This window comes from Buteo buteo, chromosome 1 (genome assembly GCF_964188355.1).
Source record: "Buteo buteo chromosome 1, bButBut1.hap1.1, whole genome shotgun sequence".
NCBI classification, from domain to species: domain Eukaryota; kingdom Metazoa; phylum Chordata; class Aves; order Accipitriformes; family Accipitridae; genus Buteo; species Buteo buteo.
Window position 1 is genome coordinate 45,822,047 of NC_134171.1, and position 24,910 is coordinate 45,846,956.

Consider the following 24,910-nt stretch of genomic DNA (forward strand, 5'->3'; position numbering starts at 1 on the left):
TACAACATTTTATACAAATGTAAAACATTTTCTTTGCTTTTCCCACTAGATATTAATCTTTTCTGTATTAATTAGCATCTTAGATTCATAAGGAAAACAAAAATTCTAATTACCTCTGTATTTCTTGTGCCTTCTTTTTGGCTCCTTACATAACTTTTCAGAACATTCATTTTAAAGTGTCGTGACTTTGATACTCAACAAGAGCCATTTAGAATGTACAGTGAATAGATCTGTATATCCTGCTCCTACAACAGTAGCATCTAAAATATTTCTGAATGCAAGAACTGTGCTGTTTTAATTCTCTAGAGACTTGAAGCTCTTTTTGTGCTGTGAATTCCATTTTCCCTGAAGTTTGCAGTTAAAGCCATCAAGAATGGGATAGCTGGTCTGGGTGATAGCTGGATAACCCCTGAGGTGACTGGTAAAAACATTCTGGGGATTAATGACCTGGTCTAAATCTCACTGAAGACAGCAGAGTGTCCCCTACTGTCATGATCCTTTAATAATACCTGAGAGAACTAGGCTATATTGGAAGGAGTCTCTGGTGTAATCACATTTGTAATACAAATAGCAGTTTAAAATCTGGTTTTAGTTTCATTCCAATGTAGTTTGATTTTTCAGAACAGATATTTCATGGATTCATAGATTTAAGCATGATGGAACCATTTCATCTAACTCTAATCTATTTTCTCCATTTCACAAGACATTAAATTGCATCCTGTTCTGCCTCAGTACAGATCTAATGCTTTGTTTGCCTGAAATGTATCCTCCCAGAAGTGCATCTACCTGAGTTAGAGACACAAAGAGTTGGAGAATCCCTCATTTCTCTTGATTTTTTGCTTTACTAATTAATCAGTTTCACTAATATAGAATAATGCTTGGTTTCCATTTTTAAGTCAGTTTTTCCTTCCGTTTCCTCCTTTGATTATCTTTTTTGTTTTTTTTTGTCCAATAAATTGACCTTTTAAGAATTCTTGCTCTATGAATATACCATCATTAAATATTGATTACTTTCTCTCATAGACACTAAAGAGAAGTTTCTCATAATAAGACAGTTACTGTAGGGCTCAGTCTTTTTGCCTTGAGGATTGTAATTGGTTTTGGTACATTTTTCTTAAAAAATGGGAACTGCTCTTTGCAGGAGCAAATGTATTATTTGTTTCTTTAATATTCTGGAGAGAGAAATACATGTTTGGTAATGTTTTGCTTCCACATCCACTGATCCTTTGTCTTTTTTTTCCACTAGTATCAGCAGTAGAAGTTTATGTTTATATGTTTATCTACCACATGCCCTATATCCTGTCAGGCCTCACTTTCCAAATCCTGCTCCTTTCCACCTGTCTCAGCCCCCCAGTGTAGATGTAGTCTGCATTACATTTCCCTAGATGTCTAAATTTGGATTTGACTATATCAAAATGTAATTTATTTTAGACATGTATTTAACAAAGTAATTCAAACAACTTTTTGAAACTCTGTTACTTACCATAACAGGGAATTTGCAGACTTCTTAGGAAACGATTTTATGTTTGTTTACAGATCATTGATGAAAATCCTTAAGACAAGACTCTCTACCCATTGTTCTGGACACATTCCAGCACTGTTGTCTTCTCCTTTTACTAGTGATTTAACAATGAAAACTACTTTTTCACATTAATCAGTTTGACAGTTGTTAATTCAGTTAACATGTACTTTGCTGCTATTGTGTAACTCTAATATTTAATCAGACTGTTCTGTGTTAACAAAGTAGATGTTTAGCAAAATTCTGGGTTACATCTATATGAATTTTTACATTACCAAACTTCTAATTGCATCAAAGAATATAATCAAGTTTGTTTGAAAAGACCTAGTTTCCATTAGAATATATTAGCTGACCTATAATCATATTCTCATCCTTTCATTTCTTACTGAATTTAATTCTGTGTGAGTGTTGTGTATTCTTTTGTCTGTGACATATACCCCAGTCTAACTAGCCTACAACTACTTGAGTTACTAAGTTTCAAAGAGTGGGGGAGCTACTGGGGGCATATGTAGTGCTACTCCTCTTGAACTTTATGATAAATTCTGAAATTTGTTCAAAACTAATAGCACCAGACCAAACATCCGAAACAACTTTTAGCAAGTATTTTTATGTATTTCATTTGGACCTGGTTATTTTAAATGTTTGTCTTGACTACACATCATTTACCCTCTTTTTTGTTCCTTTGTAAGGTAGAAAGTATTTAATCAACCTCTGTTTCCAATTATTATCCTGCTTCTGTGCAAATACAGAAAAAAATATTTATAGAACAATATTGTCAATGGAACATTAAAAAAAAAAAATCTGGTTCATATCAGTACAATTTAAACCTTGCGTAGCCCTGGTATCACAATGCTTTTCTTCTACCTTTAGCAACCGCTTGTGATGATTTCCAGGGCCTTTTCCACTGCATTAGTGTAAAGGAATATCATGCTGCTGGAACTTCTTCCGTTAGCCCAAAAATGGGTTGTTAATGTAACTAAAGCTAGTTATTGTCTTAAGGACTGCTATTTCCCTCTTTTTGCAAATGGGATATTTATTCTAGCACTCCAGCATCTCTGCAGTAACTGATAAAGGTGGCTTTTCATTTTCCAGCTTGCAGTACATGCAGCTGCATTTTAAGGAACTCTCAAATCTTTTATTAACTGATAGCTTTCTCCTCCATACTACTGGATTTAGCAGCCTTTAAAGCATGAGCACACAAATTGACAGCTCCACTGCAGCTTTATGTTGATGACTATCTTTGACGGTCACAAACACAGATTTGGGTTAACCCAACTTCTAGAAGCCATAAGGCAAACCAAAATCATCAGCTTGTTCTTGTTGAAACACTGTCTGGAAGCTGAAGAATTTAAATATAGAACAAAGATAATTTGACAGTATATCTTGACAACATATTTATGAGAAAATGGAGTGGGCAAGATGTTACTGCCTTTTTTGTTGATACAAAGTACAATAATAATCACAAATAGAGGAAGAAGAAATGGCAACTTCCATCTGTGGGATCTATTTATTTATTTAGGTTACATTTGGGTAGTATTAGGACCAGTGGAATTGGTCCAAATTTTAATTTTTAGTCAAAGTAGCATTAGTTGAAGATGGAATATGATGCATAGCTAAGGAGTATCAACAAACCATTTTGTAAGCTTAAAAAAAGGTAGTAAACAAAAATTATACTAGCATGGGAAGATTTAAATTGAAATAATGGAGTAGACTGTATCAATATAATCTACAGATCTAAAGAAGAAAATCTGACAGTACAGAAAACAGGAAAATAAAAAAGATTGATCATCAAAGACAAGGGAATATTTCAGGGGTGATTTTCAGATACTTAAAATTCTTATCTTCGCTATTAGTAAAATATTTTGAAGTAAAATAGCTTTAAAAATTTATTTTTTTTTTTCTTTCTCAATGACTTTGACAAGTACACCAGTTCTGCATTGGTTTCTTCTGTTTCAACATAGCATAATCCTATCAAACCAGAGTCATAGATTATGAAAACACATGCTGTTCCCTTTAAAGTGAAACAGTTTTGTGGGTTTGTTGTTGTTTATTTTAATTTCTGTTTTTTACAATACTTGCATTTCTCTTAATGTTTTCCAAAACTTTATTTTATAAAATGCAGTTTTGTTTGCTATTGATTAATATGACTTCTTGAGAATTTCTTTAAATTTTATTGAGACATGCATGCACCTTGGGGAGACAACTGTCATGATAGAAAGTTATCAAGTAATGCTATTAAGGCATTTTTAAGACCAGTTTGACAGTACTTGATGATACTTTAATATTTAGTAGCTTTTACTCTTGGTCATCAGTCACAGGCTCTTGTGTTACTCAGTTCACCCACTATGACATCGTCATATATTGCAAAGCAACTTCTCCTACAGATTCTTTCACCTTGTCACACAAAGCAGGATAAAAATTTTCTACCTCATGCACTGTGTCTTGAGGCTAAATTTAAAAAATAATACACTTGTTTCATGCCATTAAGTAGATCTATTTCTAACTGTGCCTTTTTTACGTAACGTCATAGTCCTATCACCTAACAAGAGATTATGTGATCTGGATGCTACTGACTTGACAGGTTTATGGCCATCATAAGCAACCAGGCATCTCCACTATCTAGAACTTGGAATGAGACTAAAAGCCTTTTGACTGTGATTTATGGCCTAAATTCTCTCTGAAAGGCTTTATGCAACTTTAATAGAATCTTCCTGTCACATCTTATACTGACTGGTACCTATTTACCTAATTTTCTCAGAGATAATTTATACTGGCATTTTATTTTATGGCAGAGCTAAACAAGTTTGTACTTGTTGACAGCATCATAGGCAGACTTTATTTCAAACTTCCAAGTATAGGATAGAAATTCAGCTCATGAACCATTTTTTCTTCCTACTAGTGTAGACTGCATTGAGTTAATGTGCTGTGGGAAAGGACTTCAGCATGATTCATTATAAAGATTTATAGAAAATAAATAAAAGAACAATAAGCTAACATGGTCATATTTGACCAAAAGTAACATGTCAACTGTGACTTTTAACTGACAAATAATAGTTTAATATTCGGAAAAATAGATATTTGGTTATTGTATTAACCTAACGTGAAATGAAATTAAACTGCATGTCACATAAGAACAGAATGGAATTTTGATAGAATTTGTATTGACATAATTACTTTAAAAATAGTTGAAGCAAGCAATAGATAACTTTGAAAAAAAAAGTGTTTGCTTCACAAATAAATTAAGGTTTATATATATTTATATTTGTATATAAACCCAACAAATCTGAATTTCTTATAAAATAAGAATAAAATTAAAAGCAGATATGTTCATAACTGTTTTAATTCTGCTTGATAGTGGAAGTTTAATTCTGCTTCATAGTGGAAGTTGAGCAAAACGTAAATCACCTTAACCTTGTCTTCATTTTTGGCACTATTTTTTTTTTTTTATAAAAATAATAAATAAAAACTTGTGTGGCTCAGCAAACCGACAGTAATGATGGTATAGATTTACCCTGTAACATAAGGGCATGTGTTTATACAGCAAAGATATGAGAAAAAAGAGTAAGATAACAGACACTTTCTCTTCATGCCGTGTATATGATTAACCAGAACAGTTGACAATGATGGTGGCTGTCAGTGAAGTAAGCAGACAGCATCCCTTCAAACATCTTGAAATTACTTTTTTATGCAATTAAAAGTACAACAGATTATACTGAGACAATTCTGAAAAATAATGTTAATTTCCACACTTTTGCCATATGACCTTATTCCATCTTCCTCATTGTCCTGTTTTCTATTACATCTGCTTGTGACCTCTTGCCATTATGGGATTGAAGGCTTGGAAAGGGTCAGCGTTTTCCTGTCTGATGGTGCAAAGTCTAGCACAATGAGCTGATATGAAACTGTTAATTTTTATTTATCAGCTGTTATGTTCTGATAGAAATTCAAGTAAAATATTTACAGAATTTGAAATACAAAGCTTGTCTTTTGATGAGACAAAACCTGGAATTAACAACAGTGGTTCTATATTCATGTACAATCATTATTTGCATTCAGAAGATATCAGTGTATCTTTCTCCCCTGTTTTTTGGAATAATATATAATGCAGGAAAGATGTCTTTCTGCTGTTTTTCCCTCTTCTTAAGGCTATTTTAAACTGTACTGTTCTCTTAGTGCAGCAAGCTAGGAATTCTTTCAGATTTTAAGGTTTTAATTGATACCCATTTTGTTTGAGTGCCAGTGCAACAAAATAACATTTTATGAAAACATTTTATTTCGCTTTCATAATGCGCAATGCCAGGAGAAAAGAAAGGAAAATTTCAGATTAGTCAATCACACATACATAAAAAAGGTACAAAAGAATGATGGGTTTTAATTTTAAAAAAATTTTGAAGAAGTTAATAGCTTTTCAAAGCTCATTCAGCATTTTCTTGGATGATGACCACTGAAGCATGTGATAGAAGAGGGAAAACTGTTTCTGGAAGAAAATGAAGTATTGTACTTCAAGAACAAGTTTCTTTTCTGAATCTTATTGCCCTGATCTTGTTTTTCCCCGGATATATATAGTATTGTGTGTTGATTACTGATAATGTGAACAACTAATTATATGGCCAAAAGGAAGCATTTAATCTACAAACTCACTGAATGTCAATCTTAGAAAATTATATATTTTTTTATATATATATATATATATATACACACACACACTTTATTTCCACTGTTATGCCTTAAATGTTTGGAAAAAAGATAAATAGGGAGGAAGAATGCTGTAGTTAACATAGTTGAAAGCTGTGACATTGGCTGTTGAGACAGAAAAGTGAATGTAATGGCATTTATTACCAGTGTGATAAGGAGTAGGGTACAGAATTTATTTGGAAAGTGACATTGTAGTACCCTCTTGTTCATTTAGTAACAGAAATACCATGGATTTTTGCAGTTGTTGTTTCCATCCAAAAGGGATAAGAATCTGCACTGCTGTTACAGTCTCAGTCTGGAGCAGAATTTCATGAAGTACTAAGGACAGAGTTTACTGAAAAATGTGCAACCTATTGCCATTCAGCCAACATAGAAAATGAATTACAAAGATGAAGAGTAGTCTTTCAGATGTTATGTTAGCTACTCATAATCAAAGGCTGGGTCTGAGCACAAAAGCAGAGAATAGCTAAGTAAAGACCATGAAGAATGATTTTTATGGAGCTGTAAGTGTGCTTAAAAATAAAGAAAGAAATCCTCTTTCAAGAAAACATGGATTCTCCCCTGTTCTTCACTCAAAAGGGAGAGGGGAGCAGAGAAAGAGGTACAGTGCAGGGTTCTTTTTGGATGTCAATATAAAGGCCCAACAACAAATGTTGTAATAAAATAACTGCTTTAATAAGATAGAATAAAAAGAGGAATATAGGTAGCAAGTAAATTTTACATTCCTTTAGATGCTGGGCACCCTGTATTCATGCGGCATCAGGTAAACTCCAGATGGATTTTCTCATGGCATGCTGCGCAGATCCTGCCCATGGAGAGGTTGCCTCTCCCTCCCATACTGTGGTGGCTTTTGTCTTGTGTAACAAACAAAACCATATATCTTCTGACAGGTTGCAATGCTATCTCTGTCGTAACACCCACCAGTGTGCAGTGCAGGCTCTTATGGGCATTCCAGCATATACCCTTGCAGCAGTTACCCATGCTAACATACAGGCTTCTCAAGCCCTAAGTACAAGGCCCAATGTAGCAGACAGCCTGCTGAAGTTCACTAACTCCTTGAATACAGTGTCTTCTGCAAGGCTGCCAGTACATCTCCAGATGTTATTAACAACTGCATGTTGTCTGAATACCCTTCTTTTTATAAATTGGGGAGATATGGCACAAGAGAAGATGGTGGTGTTCTGTCTTAAAACCAGAACTGAGATCTATCAATAATTATGTATTTTTACATCTTGAGGTTTATAAATGTGTGAGAATTGAGTATAGGGTGTGGCTGAAGATGTTAATTTTTGCTTAACCAAAAAGGAAGGTAAACAATATGCTCTTTAGCATACTTTTTATCTACAGATGTACTTGTTCCAACATTGCAGTCTTTATGTCAAACTGGACATCTTTCTTGAATAGAATTTGTAGGACTGATTAAAAAAGTAAGTGAGGTTTCTTGATCTGTATTAGGTGAGGTGATGGCTGTTATTTATGATTTTATATTGCACTCTTAAATAATGTCTCATTTTTCTTCAAACTATTTGCTAATTTTAAAATTAGTAAGTGTGGGGCTTTTAAAGCACTCTTTTATCCCCCCCTTTTTTTTTTTTGAGCAAAGCTCAGAACCATATGTATCATTTTGCATTAACACAAATTAATGTGTTCTGTACTTAGCATCTTAAATCATTTCATTTGATGCTGTGTAGTTCCACACAGTTGAATAATTGTAATTACTTTCTGTTTTCTTTCCCATATCACCCCTAGAAAAAAGACTGATAAAAAGTAGAACTTTATGGCTAAATTTATGGGACCTCAAATGCCATATATTACATCGTTCTTTCCTCACAATGTGAAGAGAAAATTAATTTTAAAGAAAATCCTCCACATTGCCCTGGGGAAATTAATTTGCTTTATTACAGAACAAAGACTATGTAAGATGACATAGACAAACACAGAACTGTCATCTGAATATAGAGCCACTGTCTGGGCATGCAAGAATAAAATTAGAAGTTCTAAAACCCACTTGGAGCTGAATCTGGTGAGGGACATGAAGGGAAAAAGATGGGCTTCCATAAGGACATCAGCGGCAAAAAGAAGGTTAGGGAAAATATGGGCCTCCTGTTGAGGGGGGCAGGGGACCTGGTGACAAAGGACATGGAAGGGGCCAAGTTGTACTGAAGGTCTTCATGTCAGTCTTTACTGGCAAAACTACCCCCAGCAATGTGACACCAGTGGAAAAGACTGGGAAGGAAGTCTTCCTTTGGTAAGGGAGCCTTACCCATGGTGGATAGGATCAGATTAGAGACCCTTTAAACAAACTGGACATTTACAGGTCAAAGGGCCTGGATAAGATGTACCCACAAATGCCTGGGCAAGCTGGCCCATGGCATTGTAAGGCCGGTCTTAATAATCTTTGAAGGATCGTGGTGATCAAGGGAGGTTTATGCAGCCTGGAAGAAAGCCAGTGTCACTCTTCAAGGGCAAGAAGGAGAATCCAAGACATGATAGACCTATCAGCCTCACTTTGATCCCTGGGAAGCAACTAGAGCAAATAACCCTGGAAACCATTCCCAAAAACATGAAGGACAAGAAGATGTTTAGGAGCAGTCAGCATGGATTTACAAAGAGGAAATAATGCCTGGCAAACCTGACAGCCTTCTGCAATCTGGTGACTGGCAGGGTGTATGAGGGGAGGAGTGAATGTTGTTTATCTTGTCCTTAAGAATGTTTTGGACACTGTCTCCTGTGACACCTGCAAAGACAAACTGATGAAGTACAGGCTGGGTGCACAGACAGTGGGGTGAATTGAAAATTGGCTGAACTGCTAGGCCCAAAAGTTGTGATCAGTGCCACCAATTCCATGCAGAGGCCAGTCACCTGCGACATTCCCCAGGGCTGTTTCTTTCCTCCTCCTGTCTGTCAAAGTACAAATGACTGATGTTAACACTTTGACAAAGGGAAACAAACATAAGCACCTTAGCATTCCCTCTTTGAAGTTGTCAGCTTTTATACAGGAAGACTTGACTGCAAAGTGCTCACAAAGCAAGTGGCGTATTTAGTTGATGGGAAGGACAGTACTGTATTGTCCCAATTTCTTCTCCTTTTGGTATGGAATATCTTTGGGGAAACTTCAGCTGATTTCATCCTGCAATGAAAAAAAAAATTTTCTGTAGTTCTGAAGTCATAAAGATATGGTTCTCACTTAAATGTTCTTTTTATACAAATCAACACATTTTTGTTCTTGTCTAAACTAAAATATTTTAAGATCTCTTAAACCTTTCAGTCCATTCTTTCTGTAGTTGCAGTACTGATGATCTACTGATTAGGTCTTTATATAAAAAGTAATAGCTGTCAATAAAACATCAAACTAATATTCCATCTCATGATTGCAACTTATAATCATAGGTCTAGTTTAGGAGAATGATCAAATAGTTTAAACATAAGCAGCCAAACGTTATTTAGAAGAGACGTGTTAAATACTCTGTTCATGTCTGCCACTGAAATAGACAGTAAACCAAATCTGTTTTGTGCTGTCAGCACTTGATATAAATCTAAGAGTCATACTGATATTAGCAATTTAGTCACCAAGAAGTTTCATTCAGAGCAGCTAGATGTCTGGAGGATACACACTCAGCTAATATAGTCAAGACTTCCTTCAAAGCTAGTCTCTTCTGAAAGTAACAACTTGAAATCAGAAGAGCAAGTATAATGGCAGTTGATTGAGAAACAAATTTAAAACATGTTGACTCCATTTTGACCTTAGCAGCAGTCCAACAGAAATTCTGCCTCCTGATGTAAAGGCTTACTACTCAGCCTGAATAAGTGACAAGATGGCACACTCTACTAGTCTTGGCTTTTGGCAGTTTATTGGATCCTAACAGTTCAAATATTAAAGGAAAGGCAAGGATGGTATTTGAAAACAATGCACACATAATAGTCCAGAGAATTAAGCTGGTTTAAAGATAATAAAACACAGACTGAGCATGTTTGAAAGCTGAACTGATGTTCTGCTTTTTATTCTAGTATTCAGTATCACTTCAACAGTGTTACTGCTACTTTCTGCTTATATGGGGATCTCTCATTTGCCCACTTCAAAGCACTAAAGGTAAAAAGTAATCACCACCTTCATTTTATCAAGGGATAATTGAATGAGACAGTTTAAATACTGCGTGTTAGGTCATATAATGAGGTAGCTCAGTTGAGACAATTTGTGAAAAAAAAATCAGGAGACAAAAACTAGTAGAGGACAGGGAGAGAAAAAAGAAAAGCCCAGTAGCTCTATTATCCTAAGCCTCTGAATCATGAGCTTGTCAGAAAGTTGATTGACACTGTTTCCAAGGACCCTTCTACATATCTGGGTCTCTGTATATTCTTTCAGAGCTCAAGAATGAGAGAAATGCTACACTGCATGAGGCAAAAAGCCCATCTTGGTCCTGTCTTCAGCAGTGCCCAGTAAAAGATGCTTGGGAAAATCATTGGGACTTTTCTGGAGTGATAGTTGTTCCTGTTTCTACTCTCAACCTTGAGTAGTCAGCAGTTGAGGAACTTCTGTGTACCAACATCATTTATAATAGTGTGTCTTCTGTTACTTTTTCCAAACATTTTTTAAAGCACATTAATGTTTTTAGCTTTTGCAACACTGTGTTTCAATGAACATCACAATTTCATTATATCTGTGTGTGACATATATATGTTCTCTGTGGTGTATTCCTTTCCTTTAAATTTTTCTCTATTTCTTAAGCTCATTACTTTACAAAACACTTTGGTTTTCAGCAATGGTGTTTTAAACAATTTATTCCATGGCATGCTGAGCTCTAAATATTTAAAATTTGCAAAATTATATTTGCTTTCTTTTTATTCTCCCCAGGCAGAAAGGGTAATATTAGGATAATTAGTTTTCATTGATCTCAAAGGTCTAAAATCCAATTGTAAACAAGATGGCCAAATACAACTTATGTTCTCATGTTAAAAACAACTTAAACACTTAGCTGGTTATCATGTCTTGGTCTTCCAAAGATAATGGCAAACATACAGCATGACAACTTCGGTAGCATGGCTGTGTTACAGCAATACAGAAGAGTATCTTCTATGCATTTTGGTTTTGCATGTTTCTCTCGTAACTATGTCCTGAAATAAATCTCTTCAAAGTCCAGTGCTTAAAGAAGTCATGAATGTGTATGCAAACTCCAATGCTTTTTGTAATGGATTATGAAACGCACTATTGATAAAGGCTAATGGAGTTAACATGGGGAGGGGAGGGGAGGTGTAATGGGGGGTGATGGGGTTTACTTTCAACTCCAATAATTATGATGGCTAATCACAATTGTCACGTGACATAGAGAACTTTATTTATTCTTATTGTTAATTCACTGTTTGCATTGATTTACCTGTAGAAGTATTTTAATGAATCAGAGGTTAAAGCATCATAATTATTTCAGAACTGATATATCATTTCATTTTTTTTTCTTGTTCATTTGTGTTTTCTGTGCTTTCTCTCTCTTACATGCTGCAGTTGCAAACATATTGTGGCGAGAGCAAGGTACTAATACAGATGGCTTTTTTCATATTTTCTATATTACGATGAAATGCTCATCTATTGTTCCTTCTGTGTGGTGTTTGGGGTTTTTTCTGTTGTTCATACGCTACAGTTACAGTAATTACCTTCCCCCTTGCAACATTTGAGGGATTTGATTTAAAGAAAAATTATAGTGGAAAAATAATCCTTTAAATGCTTATGCTTTTGTGAACTGCTTTTCCTTTTGGGTAGAGAGAAGGAAATAAGCTGTTCAAAAATTTCAAACAGTTACTCAAAGGGATACAAAAAGAAGCTTGGATTTAAAATGTAGACCTTTAACTTTTGTTTCTTTGCTAACATGATAAAGCTTCCAACCAATCAGCTTATATGCTGTTGGGATTGATCTTTTTTGTATGTATCATTCTTATTTGACAAAATTATAATCCTAAACAGTTTAATTAAAATTGAGGTACCTGTTTTTGCTTAATGAGACAAAGCATTTTCTTCTTATACTGAGGAAGGGTTTGTAAATAAATGTTGGGAGGGGGAATGGAGGTTTGTGGTTTGTGACCAACTGAAGGATAAATATAAATACAGACAGTATCAGGTGTTAATAACATAGAAAGCATGGAAAGTATATTTTACTGACAAAGATAGGTATTACTTTTCATATATATGAAATAATCTCAAAAAGCATTTTTCAGAAAAATATCATAATTGAAGTGTTGTCATGAGCTCTCGTTTCATTGCTCTAAGTAGCCTGTTCTTAATTTAAAGTTGCAATTCAGGAATTAATGTATTTCAGGAATAGGAAATGTTTCAATTATTTCCATTGGAACATTGATACTACTGTAAGTAAGTAGATCAGGCTTTGCTATGAATTGATGCTGCAAATGGTATTTCTGCATGTTTCTTAAAGATTTATTTTAAATTAATTTAAAGATTCAAAAAATTGATATTTCATTTGCCTAATTACATAGTAACCTTTGGTATTTCCCAGTGTGTTTACAAATATGAACTAGTTTTATTTTTTTAATATTCTTGTTTTGCCAGTTGCTTAGCTGGTATAAACTATCAGTTCCCTGATTATAGTGGAGCTCAGCTGTGATCTTTCTGCTGTATTGGCCTTGCAGAGTACAAATGACGTGTTCAGAGTTTCATACAATTCCATTGTTAACAATTAAACTGATGCACAACAAGATTCTAACATCAAAGTTTTCAAACGTATGGTATTCTCACTGCTTATTGGGAAGGTATCACTTGTGGTTTATCTTGTGTTTTATCTTGAATAAAACTGAAAACATGATTGGTCCCCCTTGGTTTTTTAGAGGTTTGTCTTTTCAAGTCAAGTCCTGTGTTGCTTTCAGTGGTTAGAGAGCACTTAGGAAAACTTAAATTCTGTGACAATAAAGACCAATTAAAAACAGTAGCTTACCAGAGTGCTTATGGTAAAGACATTCAAATTTCTCGGTGACTGTTGTGAAACTAAACAGAAAGCAATTTAAAGTAGAGAATGACAATGTGAAGAGACAATATCATTTTCTAGAGCAGACTTTCTTGATCTCACCTGTGTTTCTCATTGGCCAATCCCTGTGTTTTCAACAAATATTGTTACTGGTTGCAAGGTTGGAGTTCATTTACAAGAGACCAATACCCTGAAGATGCCAATAAGCATCACCACTAACTTCTCTGGGCCATGCATGCTCTGTCATTTTCTGTTATCTAAGTATTAACAGATAGGAAAGCAGAGATGGGTGATTAGTAGGACAATTAAGATCGTGAAACCGTAGACGGGCTTTAGTGCGTGCAATGCGTATGGGGTACACAAAAGCCTTATCACAACTCTTGCTTGTGTAAGTGTAAAAAGACTATGTGTCAGAAAATCTGAAAGGATTTTGAAGCTGCGTTAATTTGTATTACAATAATAATACAATATATACACATGCATAAATATATCAATATATTAATCTGTATGCAAAAAAAACCAACCCAACCCACCACCATTTCTTTCAAATCAGTGTTAGCCGGTTTTAAATATAGATTCAGCCTAAATGAAACAAATACATTTGCATTTATTGTTGCTTCTGGCACCATTATAAATATGCTGGATTGTTTCTGGTTTGGTGGGGGGAGGGTTGCAAAATTAGGTCAGATGTCTTTAGAGGAATAGCTCCTGTAGTTGTGACAAGTAGCTTGCCCAAGTGATTAGTTATTTGTATCGATTAGATATTTGTACAGATATTTGTAGACACATACTCAAAGGAATTGTTTTGGGGTCATAATAACTTGGAAGGGGGGATTATTTCATTGGATCAAAGGTTCCTTATTGTCCTGGTGCTTAGTTGCTGGCTAGGATTAAACCACAACACTTATATGAATTAACTTCCCTAACTCATTATTGAAATGGAAGAATGACATTTCTTACTGTGTCTCCTTCACTGATTTTGAAGAACAATTTGGTGAACATTACTATCTAGACACTGGAAATAAAGCCTTCAAAGTTTGGGCTGGGTTACTATGCATGGATATTATCTCTACATCGGAAAGTCTGCCTTGGAGTATTGGCAACTGAGGAAGAAGTTTTAGGAGTCTTTATCAAATGTCCGTATCACTTGGGGCTATCACCTGATTTAATTCCTCATGTTCTGGTATTATTTATCCTGCTAATAACTATAATATACTTTAGTCAAGATGACCAGGGAAAAGGGAAAACCTTGTTTTGTACCCAGCCAGCTCCACATATTTATTTATCACCAAGATACAATAAGCCAGTTGCTCAGCTATAGATCTCTACACTGTGTTAACTGGTAGGGGCAGCATAACCTCAGTCAGGCTTATCTACAAATTCCAGCTGTTCTTACAGGATGCAGTCTCAGACATTTTTTAAAGAAAGACTTTGACGTATTATCTTACATAGGCTGTATGATTTACCTGGACAGATCGGGCATATTGCCCTTAGTGCACCATATGCTCAGAATAGACATGATTAGTAAGTTTTCCTTGAACCTGAGCCTGCTTCTAGGCTACACCAAATGCAGCACAGACAAATTCCTCTCCCACTTTTTAGTAACCTGTTAATAGATAGGTTTGATAAAAAATGAGGAAAACCCTGCTTGGAGACTGTCCTTTCCTTTTAGGAAAACTTGGTCAGAAGTGGGAAGTGATTCCAGAAGACTTCTCAAAAGATAATTGAATGTGCTTGTTCTGGGCATGGCCTGACAACCTTATGCATATCACTACCTTTTAAATGACTGCATTAACCTATGTGATTCCTGACAGGGACTGGGAACTTCTATGTATGTGTGTACATACATATATCTATACGCAAACACATGCTCCCTCCCCCCACCCTTAATGTTCTCATTATTTTATTTGATATTAAGATGTGTTCTCTCTCTATTAACATAGGTTTTCCTTCAGAATTTAGGATAAGCAGATTTTCAGACTCAGATTTATTTTTCCTGGGTTTTATTCCCTTGTGTTCCTACACCAGATATTGCTATGAGAAGTGGAAGCTTAGGCCCTATACCCAGGATACGTGTACATTTTTATCATTGTAGCCCACAGTTCAGCTGTCAGAGTTGGTTATAAAGGTAATTTTATGGGTACTGTGATTTTCTTCATAGAATTTTACAAATATGAACTGATCATCCATCATAGCAGCCGCGTAGCAAATCAACAACTGTTGTCTTAATTGGCACATGGTAAACTAAGGAGAATGTCCTTTTTTGTGGTCATGAGCATGACCAAAGATATTATGAGACCTTGTGCTACAGATCTGGTTCCCACCTTCTCCACAAAACATTACATGATGCCTCTCATTCAGCAACATTGCGGTAGAAGGATTGAGCAGTCCTATAAACATTTCTGGCCCTTCGAACTTGGAATGAATATCTGCCCAACTCTAGCTTTCCAATAAAATACAATAGAGAATATTTCCTTTTCTGACTGAAAGAAATGCCAAATAAAGGTTTATAACAAAGATTCAGAACTTCTCTTTCAACGTTATACAGAAATTACTTTAACTCTTCCATCCTTCAGAAAAAGAAAAATAAGAATATATGGAGAATTTATATTAATTTGATTTCAGTGTAGAAGATTTCACAAGATCGCTTTCTTTACTGCAGCTGTCAAACTATATATTTCTAGATCTGTATTCATAAAGACACTGTCTTGCCAATGGATAAAACTATGTGAAATTCTGAATAACGTAACAGTTTTGGTTTAGTTTTATAAAAAAAGATCCCATAGGATTAGCTGTATTAGCACTATATGCATTAACAAATTGATCTCATACCAAAAATGTGATGAGGTTTTTAGTTTAAGACAAGGATTTTCTTTTTTGTCATTATTTAATTTTATACATTTCAATGTGTTTTTGTTCCTAAGGTCTGGGAATTGGGAACATGTTTTATGTTTTTTATGAAGATGGCATCAAAGTAATACAACCAGTGGAATGTGAATTTCAGAGACATATTAAGCCTAGTGAAAAACTCCTCGGTTTTCAGGCAAGTTATTTTTTTAAATTTATTTGTAGTGTTTTCTCAGTTATAGTTTTCTTTAGATAAAAGTTTACCATTTCTAGTTTAGTATTTTCTGATTGATAAATTTAGACATGTCTTCTCAATTAATAAGTAGCTTATAATGATGGATTCAAAGTTTCCTGTATTTTCCTTGATCAAATTCAAACTTTCAATCTCTCTTTTAGATTGAATATGCCCTGTATACTTTTCAAACCCTTTATTTTCTTTGGCTGTCTTTCTCTTTTCCCAGTCCTTTCCTTTAACAGCTCTCTACTCTATATTTCTGGTTTGTTTGTTGTTGTTTCTCCCCCCAGTTAAGTGCATCTCTGTGAATCAGGGATTGATTCTCTCTCTATTAAGTATAAGATCTAAAGTTATTATTTTTAATGTTTTCTTTTTCTCCACTGGATGTTTGTCTATATTAAAATGTCAGCTATCATGAGGCAAATCCCTATCCTGATAAACACTCTTACAGCTCCACTGAAGTTAGTGGAGATGATTGATGCTTTGACGCCAACTTACAATTCATATAAGTAGTTTCAATAACTTTATTGTTAACAGATTTATGGCTGATTTTACCAAATTCTGTGCATTTATAGAGTAGTTTCCATGTGTAGCGTACATAAAAACAGTAGTATTTTCTCCACTTCCATTTATTCTTTTGATGTTTTTCCTTTACTGCTAATCAAATTGCTAGCTGACATGATGCATGCTCTTACAGGAACACTTGGTACTAGTCACTGCATTATGACTTGTTCCATATGATCTATCACCTTTCAAAAACAATAACTTTTTCTCATTGTTTGGATTTGAATGAGTGACCTTGAAATACATAATAATCCATGAGCTGTACACTTTGATTTTTTTCCCTAATGCCTAAAGCACACTGAAATAACAGCAGAACTGTCTCAATGGAATTTGCCTCTTCAGTTATCATTATTGATGTCAAAGGCTGCTGTACTCAGCAGCAAGATTTATTTTAGTGTGAATAATTATGCTTTGAACAGCTAATCATACCTTGATTTGTGCTGCTTAAGTGAAATTAGGTTGACACAGCCAAAAATAAGCTAAAAAGCTTTTTTTATGGCTGTTTAATTCAAAAGCTGATTATTTAAGAAGTCTGTTAAAATTTTATTGGTCTAAAGTGCAGCCTAGATTTTAAGTGTATTTTTATTGAAATGTGTTAATAATCAGGATGGATAAGTCAAACTTGTTTCCTTTTTGTAGCTTTCAAATCTAAAGTAGCATACTAATTACATACTCTGAAAAAAAAAAAAAAAGAAACCAGCATAGTAGTCTACTTGATAACTTTCATTTTAAAGTAGGTATAGACTTGTCCTTCTTTGGATGTCTTTGGTTTGCGGGTAGGTGTGGTAAATATATATATAGAGAAATTAAGCTTTGTACCTACACGCATATCATTTTGCCCGTTAAATTCAACAATATTTCCCTGAACACCGAAAACATCTTCCCTCACATATGGTGGTTTATAAATCTTTATTCCTGCAAGAGAAATCAGAAATATTTGGAAAATATACCCTTATTTTTTTCTGCTCATAGTGGCATCATTGTTCACTCTGCATTCCAAAAAAAGAAAAAATTGAGAAATAGTTTTCAGTAAAAAATTTTGAAATTTTGAAAAAAGCCTTGAAGCTTACTTTCTGCCTAGAAGAAGGATGAAATATGAGTTTAAAAGAATTCCCTGCATATGCTGTTAATACTATGACAACAGTAGTATATTCTTGGAAAAAAATCATTGACTAAGAAGCTTTAGACAACTATTTCTTCCTTTGAAGAATATCATATCTTCCTCAAGCCTATTTGGAAAATCTGTTTTCTCTAAATAAGAAAAATAAAATAACCCAGTTCTGTCCCAGGATCAGTTTTTTATCAAGTTCAGCATGTGATCATTTAGTGGTAAGAGTTCATGTCGTAAATTGCTCGTTAGTAATTCTCCATGACTCTCTCATATAACTTTACTAATCAGAGATGTTGCTATACTGCATGTTTTGAGGTGGCTTTACATAGCCTTTCACATCTACGGCAGCTATTGCTGATAAAATCTCCATCAGTTACCTCTTAACATATACCTAAAGGAAATGCATGCTTGCTTAAACCTCTCCCATTTCTTTACACTTTTTTGTATTAGCTGTTCAAGTGATAAGTAAAACCCCAGTAGACCTGTTTCATTGCCAAACATTTGCTAAAGTGTAGGAACGCTTCTAAATTCTGCGGCACAGTTTAGGTACCAGAAGTGTTACAGAAAACCTCTGGATATTACACATGATACTACAGTGTTCCTCCCCGGGTTTCCTGTTTGCCTGTGAACAAAATAAATTACCTTTAGCTGAGCTCCTGTAGAATAATGAACTCAAATGTTTCTACATGGCATTGAATTGTATTGTGAATGAATGTTGCAGTAGTTACACACGTATGTATTTAGGTATGTTAATTTTGCTAAAGGTAAATACAATTTCTCAATAACTATATACTTGAGAACCCTTATCTAAATATTTAATTGCCTCTTATGCAACTGAGTGTCAATACGGCAAAGCACTTTAGTGTGCGTCTAACAGGGGAATCAGTTAGACTTTCATTGTGTTTAAACTGAAGTAAAAGATGTAGTGTTTTACTGGATCATCATGGTTCATAGGAAATTATAAAGAGCTTCCTCCTCTCCTTCCCAGAATCTCCTAAATTACTTGAATCTTCTAAATTAATATCAAATGAAAGTAGACTTTTATTAGGCTGATGGTGAAAATTCTAGATGCACAGAGACAGAAATAAACTTATTTCTCTTTTCTGATGCATGTTGTTGTTTAGTTATACCAGCATTGACAGCTGTTTTTTTAACCTGTTGTCAAATAGATTCTTAACCATGGACCAAGTAGAGTCTTTCAACTGTTAAATGTCTCATCATTCTGAAGTGTTTGGGACATTTTCCTTACTAACATGCAACCTCTATTTATCTTCTGCAAATTAATATTATCCAAAGCCTTTAAATTCTAATTCTTATGCAGAAGTGTTTTTATTTTCCTTTCCCAATGAATCCCAATTAGAATAATTATTTCAGGAGGCTGCGAGTGGGGAAAGAAGCAATTAAAACATATGCCTTTGTTGAGACCAATGGAAAAATCCTTTTGATTTCAACATAATCCTGATTTCCTCATTATTACAAGAACTAGCTCATAGTGGCCATATTTCAGTGAACTAGGCCATCTCACACTTGAATATGTGCTGGAGGTGGGAACAAATACTTGATTTCAAAATAATTAATGTGATTACATGGCAGAGCAAAGTTTCCACAGGAAATGAACTGGAAACACACTTGTTAGTCCACAGAAATTGCTTCGGTTTACACTCTTACAGCACAGTAAGTGTAGTAAATGCAAGATTGTTAACCTTTATTTGTTGAAAAAAAAGTGAAAAATGTCCACAGTCTCATTTTTACTACAGAATGTCAGGTAAACACTTAATGTAGAATAGTTGATATATAAATTCGTGTCTTAATACATGCAGTGTTGTAACCTGTTGATGTCACCTTACTCTTAGACAGTCCTAGCATAGATAGACATTTCATTATGCTGCTTAAAGAGCTTGACTCAAATCTTGTTAACGCACTGAGGACCCTTGCATTAAGTGTAAGTTTATAAACATAGAATTTGCACATATAAATCTACAAGTACATGTTTTCTCTGGAGAGTTTCTTGCCCCAAACTACCTTGAAAAACTTTCGCGAACGATTTATTTTCCTCCATCTGCTGACTTGTTACAGGGCAAGTCACTTTTTGATTAAAAAGTCTGGAGGAAAAAAACAGTGAAATAAATTAATGTTTTATCAGATGTTAGCTTTTTTTCAGAGGGAATAAATTAGGAAAAAGTAAATTGCTCACATTTTAATTAGAAGAAGAAAATAGTGGGTTTATGCTTATATTTTAAGGAGAAATTATTTTAACCTATTACCCAACCACTGGGGAAATTAATCTAGAGCCTCAGAATTACTGTCTGTAATGTAGAAGAAATCCAAACTGTCTAATCAGATAAACGTTAACTTTTCAAAAGCAAGATTTCAGTTCCATTGATTGAAGCTATTTCTGAGGCATCTAGATAAATGTGGGTTTGAACAACTAGAAAAACAACTGCATAAAACGATTCATGCTGGGGAAGAAGACTCTATTTTGGATATGAGAATTTTGGTGCATAATTTTCACTGTTACTTTGGAGAAACACTTTTTTTGCTTTTAATTTTTCAGTTTTTGGGGCAAAGTGGGAGTTGGCATTGGATTGTAGAAACTTATGACAACATAAACAATATTCTAGAACCAGTAAACTCCATTTATATATGTAGATTTATTTTTTACTTAATATTTTCTACTTTAGATCTGAGAAAGTGTCATGCTTTCTACTTGCTGTATATAAAGTATAACAAGAGGAGTGAGTTTTATGAATTATATAGATAATAAAACTCATGTCCTGTAGTTTCTAATTTAAATATATGTGTGTGTATACATCTATATACACATATAAAAAAACTATATTGCTTTTACATTGAAATTATATTTAGAAATACACTTCAGTCAGTATTTTAGACTCAGATTCAGGAAAATGTTTAAGGATGTGGCTTAACTCTGGATATAGTTACAAGTGCTTAACTTACAGTATTTTCCTGTTCTGCTATACGTCACACAATGGGAGGTATGATTAGTGTAATCATTTACACTAACGTGCATGATGCCATGTGAGAGAAACCTTGATTGGTGTTATTTTTTAATAATATATTGAATGCGTCCTTGTAGAATTCACAGCACTAAAACCTGGTGTAAACTGAGTCACTGAGAAATACGACTGAAAGAATGACACAGTATAGAGTTGTTATAAACATTTACAGATGCATTATTTGAAGAAGGTGTTCTGTGAGGAAGAAAGAGGACTGTGTAGAACAGTCTAAAAGTAGTTTTCTGTTTAGATAAAACATGGAACTAAGACAAGGCATATTTAGAATAAATGTAAAATATAATTTGAGATCAGTGAAACAACCTTCCAATTGAAGTGGCAATTGCACAGAAGGCAAATGACAACAGATCATTGATCTGATGATTGCACATCATATTAGAGACATACTTGTTTATGTTGACACTTCACTTTATGCGATGAAAAGCTTTTAGCCACATTTAAGAATGAAAGTCCCATTTGTCACCTTTCCTATCATTCTTTAAAAAACAGATTTTAAACAACTTCTCCCTTCAAAGTGCATGGCTTTTTAGCAGTGCAAAATAAATCTTACTCTTTTTTCTAAGTTCTGCTGAAGTTCCTGGTTATATGCTATCCCACAGTACCTGAGTTTAGTAACCTTTCCTTATCAATGTCATTTCTGAAAGACCGTCCCTTTGTTGAGGTTTAAGAACCATGTAGGAACAAGCAGTGACTTTCGATCTCCTGTAAAGAAACTCCCTCAGTTAGAGCTGAAAATTGATCTATTTCTTATTTTGACATATAAAAATTGAGTGTATTTTCTCAAACATAGAGTCACAGCAGGCAGATAATGTTGATACAGAAAAGTTAGTGTTGAAATGCATCATCTTCTTCTTGAAATGCATTGCTTAGTGCTAGATATCTTTTTCTGTCACACTATTTTTCCCCTTCCTTTTAAAAGGAGTCCGATGCTTAGAAACAGAATACTTGTTTAAGATCTCATCAACTCTTGCTGTTCATTCTACACTGAAGTCATCATCTGCTGACATATAATTATTTTCACAGCGACCAGTTATGATGTATCAGACAGAGCATTCTAAATTAGGAATAAGGAGCAGATAAGTGCTAAAAAGAAATAATACTTATGATTTGGTGAAATTGCCCCTTGTGATGAAAGGAAGAAAAATTAAGAGGGGAAAGAAGAATAGGTCAGGAAAACAAAAAAGCTTGACACATGCTGTACCTTTTCAAGCAGAATATTTTTTAGGTCCTTGTTTATACAGAAATTTGATGTCCATTATAGGAAAAAATCATGCGATTACATAAAGGGAATTTCCAAATATGGTAATGTATTTAACCAAGTAACTTTTAATTTTGATAAAAGCAAGCTTTCACTGGGAGTATATAGTTACAGATAGATATGAATACATATATGATGAGTGGGAATATATTTATATAAAAATATGAATAGTGAGCATGTAAACTACAAACCTATTTTGAGTGAGAGTGCGTAGTTATAAATGTATGTATTATGAAATATGAATTCACTGCAGTCAACAGGAATTTTGCTTTTTTTACCAAATTCATCCTTTTGCAGGGATGGAAGGGCAGAGGGGGAAAGAATGATAGTAAGAAGCCATTTGATTTGTATTGAGTTTAATACTAGTGAGATAGGCCATGAGAATGTCTTATGGCAGAAGCAACCAAACTTCTTGCATCTTTGAAGCAACATATCAGTACTCCATGTGACCAAAAAAGCAGATCCCTCTAACTGCTGCTGCTTTGCCCATATACCATGTGACAACTTGCACCACACCTCCTCCTCTTCCTCTCCATTTATACATTATCATCTTCCCAATTTACTATTTGCCTGCCTTACTGCTGTGTTCTCAGATGCAAGTGTAAGACATGTCTATAACTGCCTGCCTTTGCAAGATACTGTGATGGTGCAGATGGGGGAGCTGCTAGCTACTGCACAGTAACAAGACATTGTGTGTCTAATTTGGTTTTCTGTTTCTAAGGTCTCCTGGTTCTTGCTCTCTTTATTTCTGCACGTTATTATTGTTTCAGATGGGTTTGTTTCTCAGGACAACAGTGCTAACTGCCTGAATGTCTAGGAAACATTCAAATAAGCTTGTGTATGGTTTACACTAAAGTGCTTGTGAGTTGCGTGGTGCTTAAAACATGCAGTTTGGCTAACATTAGTCTATGTCCTAATATTGCCTGTCCTTTTTCCTTCCCTAAATTTTCTGAGATTTTATTTTATACTTTAAAAAGAAGAAAAATATTATAATTTGTCTTTCTATTGCATTTATTGACTCTTTTGATTCTTGCACTTTCCCTATTTCTATTGAATTGTAGGATGAAGTTTGTCCCAAAGCAGATGGAGATCCCGTTCAGCGGTGTGTATGGGCAACTGCTGTTAATGTAAAAGACAAGTTCATTTACGTAACTCAGCCCACACTTGACAGAGTTCTTATTGTTGATGTACAGTCTCAGAAAGTTGTACAGGTATTTATTTCTCATTTTTAAGTTAATATCTAATTTGGACACAATAATTTAAGGTTTTCCTTCATATTTAGAAAAAAATGCAGTTGGCTTGAGAGTAAACACAATATCTAGAAAAAAGCTCATCTGCTTTTGACATTTAGCAGCAGTTTATGTTTAGTAACTGTTCTTGTCAGTCAGCAATTGGGAGGCAGAAGATTAACATGAAAATACCTCATAAATATTAATCAAGTGGTTGAGGAAGTGAGTTCTTTGGGAAGTTTCTGGCTTGAGGTACTTTTCACTTGAAAATGGAGATTCATTAAAATAGAGTCTTATCACAGCAATGTGTCTATCAGTTTTGACAGGAAAGGTCAGGAGGTTGGGTTTGGCTATGGAAGGTGGAGGAATATTATTCAGTAAGCTTTTCAGACAGAGGAATTACTGGAATTGTGGAACACCCAACACTGCCCTTAGTCAAGATTGGAGACTATGAATTTGAACTTCTCTATTCCTCTCTACTGTGTAGGTAGTACTATCAGTTTCTCAGTCTCTGGGATGCTGGAGATACTCTGCTTACTCAAAATAATTCATTGGGTAAAAGACAGAAATCAATGCTATGGTACAGGGATTAATGCAGTCTTATAGTTTGTGGAAGACTAAGGTACAAGGCAATGCTAAAATGGATATTAGGTTTTTGGAGCTGTACAGTTCCCTCAGAAGAGCCTGAGAGAGTCACAATATATTCCAAATGGTCAGTAGTCTTACTGGGGTGGAGTAAAAATTTGATGTTTATTTGCTACCACTCAAATCAAATACTATAACCACTGTACTCTTGTCTCTCTCTCTTTCTTTTTTTCCTTTATGTATCTGGTGGTATCAATGATATCATTGTACTAGGAGGTTAAATAGGGGATTTACATGAGGACAAATTTTAGTCCATGGAATTATTAAAGACATGTGAAAATGCATTTAGAAAAACATAGCCATAAACTCATTAAATTCTAAAAATATATTTTCTGTATATAAAGAGAATATTTAAAGTCTTAAAGTGTTTGTGTCAACAAGGCATATGGAAAAGGCAAAATCATAATATTTTTTGCTATTTGGTTTCTGCCTAGTATTCCCACCATATTACACCATTTTCCTGTCTTTTTATTTAATCAGACACATACAATAGAATATATTTCATTATATAGTCTTTAGTCCTTCAGGATGATGTCATTTGACCAGAAAAATTAGTTTTATTTCACTTTCAGTCGCAAAAAAAAGTCAATCAATTATAGTTGGAGACTGTCAACAGTCCTGTCAGCAGAAAAGGGGCTTGTTTTTTGGTTGGGTTTGTGTGTTTGTGTTGGGGTTTTTTAAAGTACATTACAGATCATATAAAATCTTGAAATTTACTTTAAAAGCAGAGTTGTTCTTTTTCTGAGATAAAATTATTTCCTGGGCAAAGAGCTCTGAAGCTAGTTAATAACTTGTTAACAATCCTGC

At 34.4% G+C, this 24,910-nt stretch overlaps 1 protein-coding gene across 1 annotated transcript in view; it reads left to right on the plus strand.

Annotated features, from left to right (window-relative positions):
- The window catches only part of FSTL5 (follistatin like 5), a 312,282-nt gene that overhangs the window by 250,342 nt on the left and 37,030 nt on the right, over positions 1 to 24,910 (plus strand). The window contains exons 10-11 of the mRNA XM_075029092.1: positions 16,104 to 16,222; positions 23,291 to 23,440. Coding sequence (XP_074885193.1) covers positions 16,104 to 16,222; positions 23,291 to 23,440 — 269 coding nt within the window. The remainder of the gene's footprint in view (positions 1 to 16,103; positions 16,223 to 23,290; positions 23,441 to 24,910) is intronic.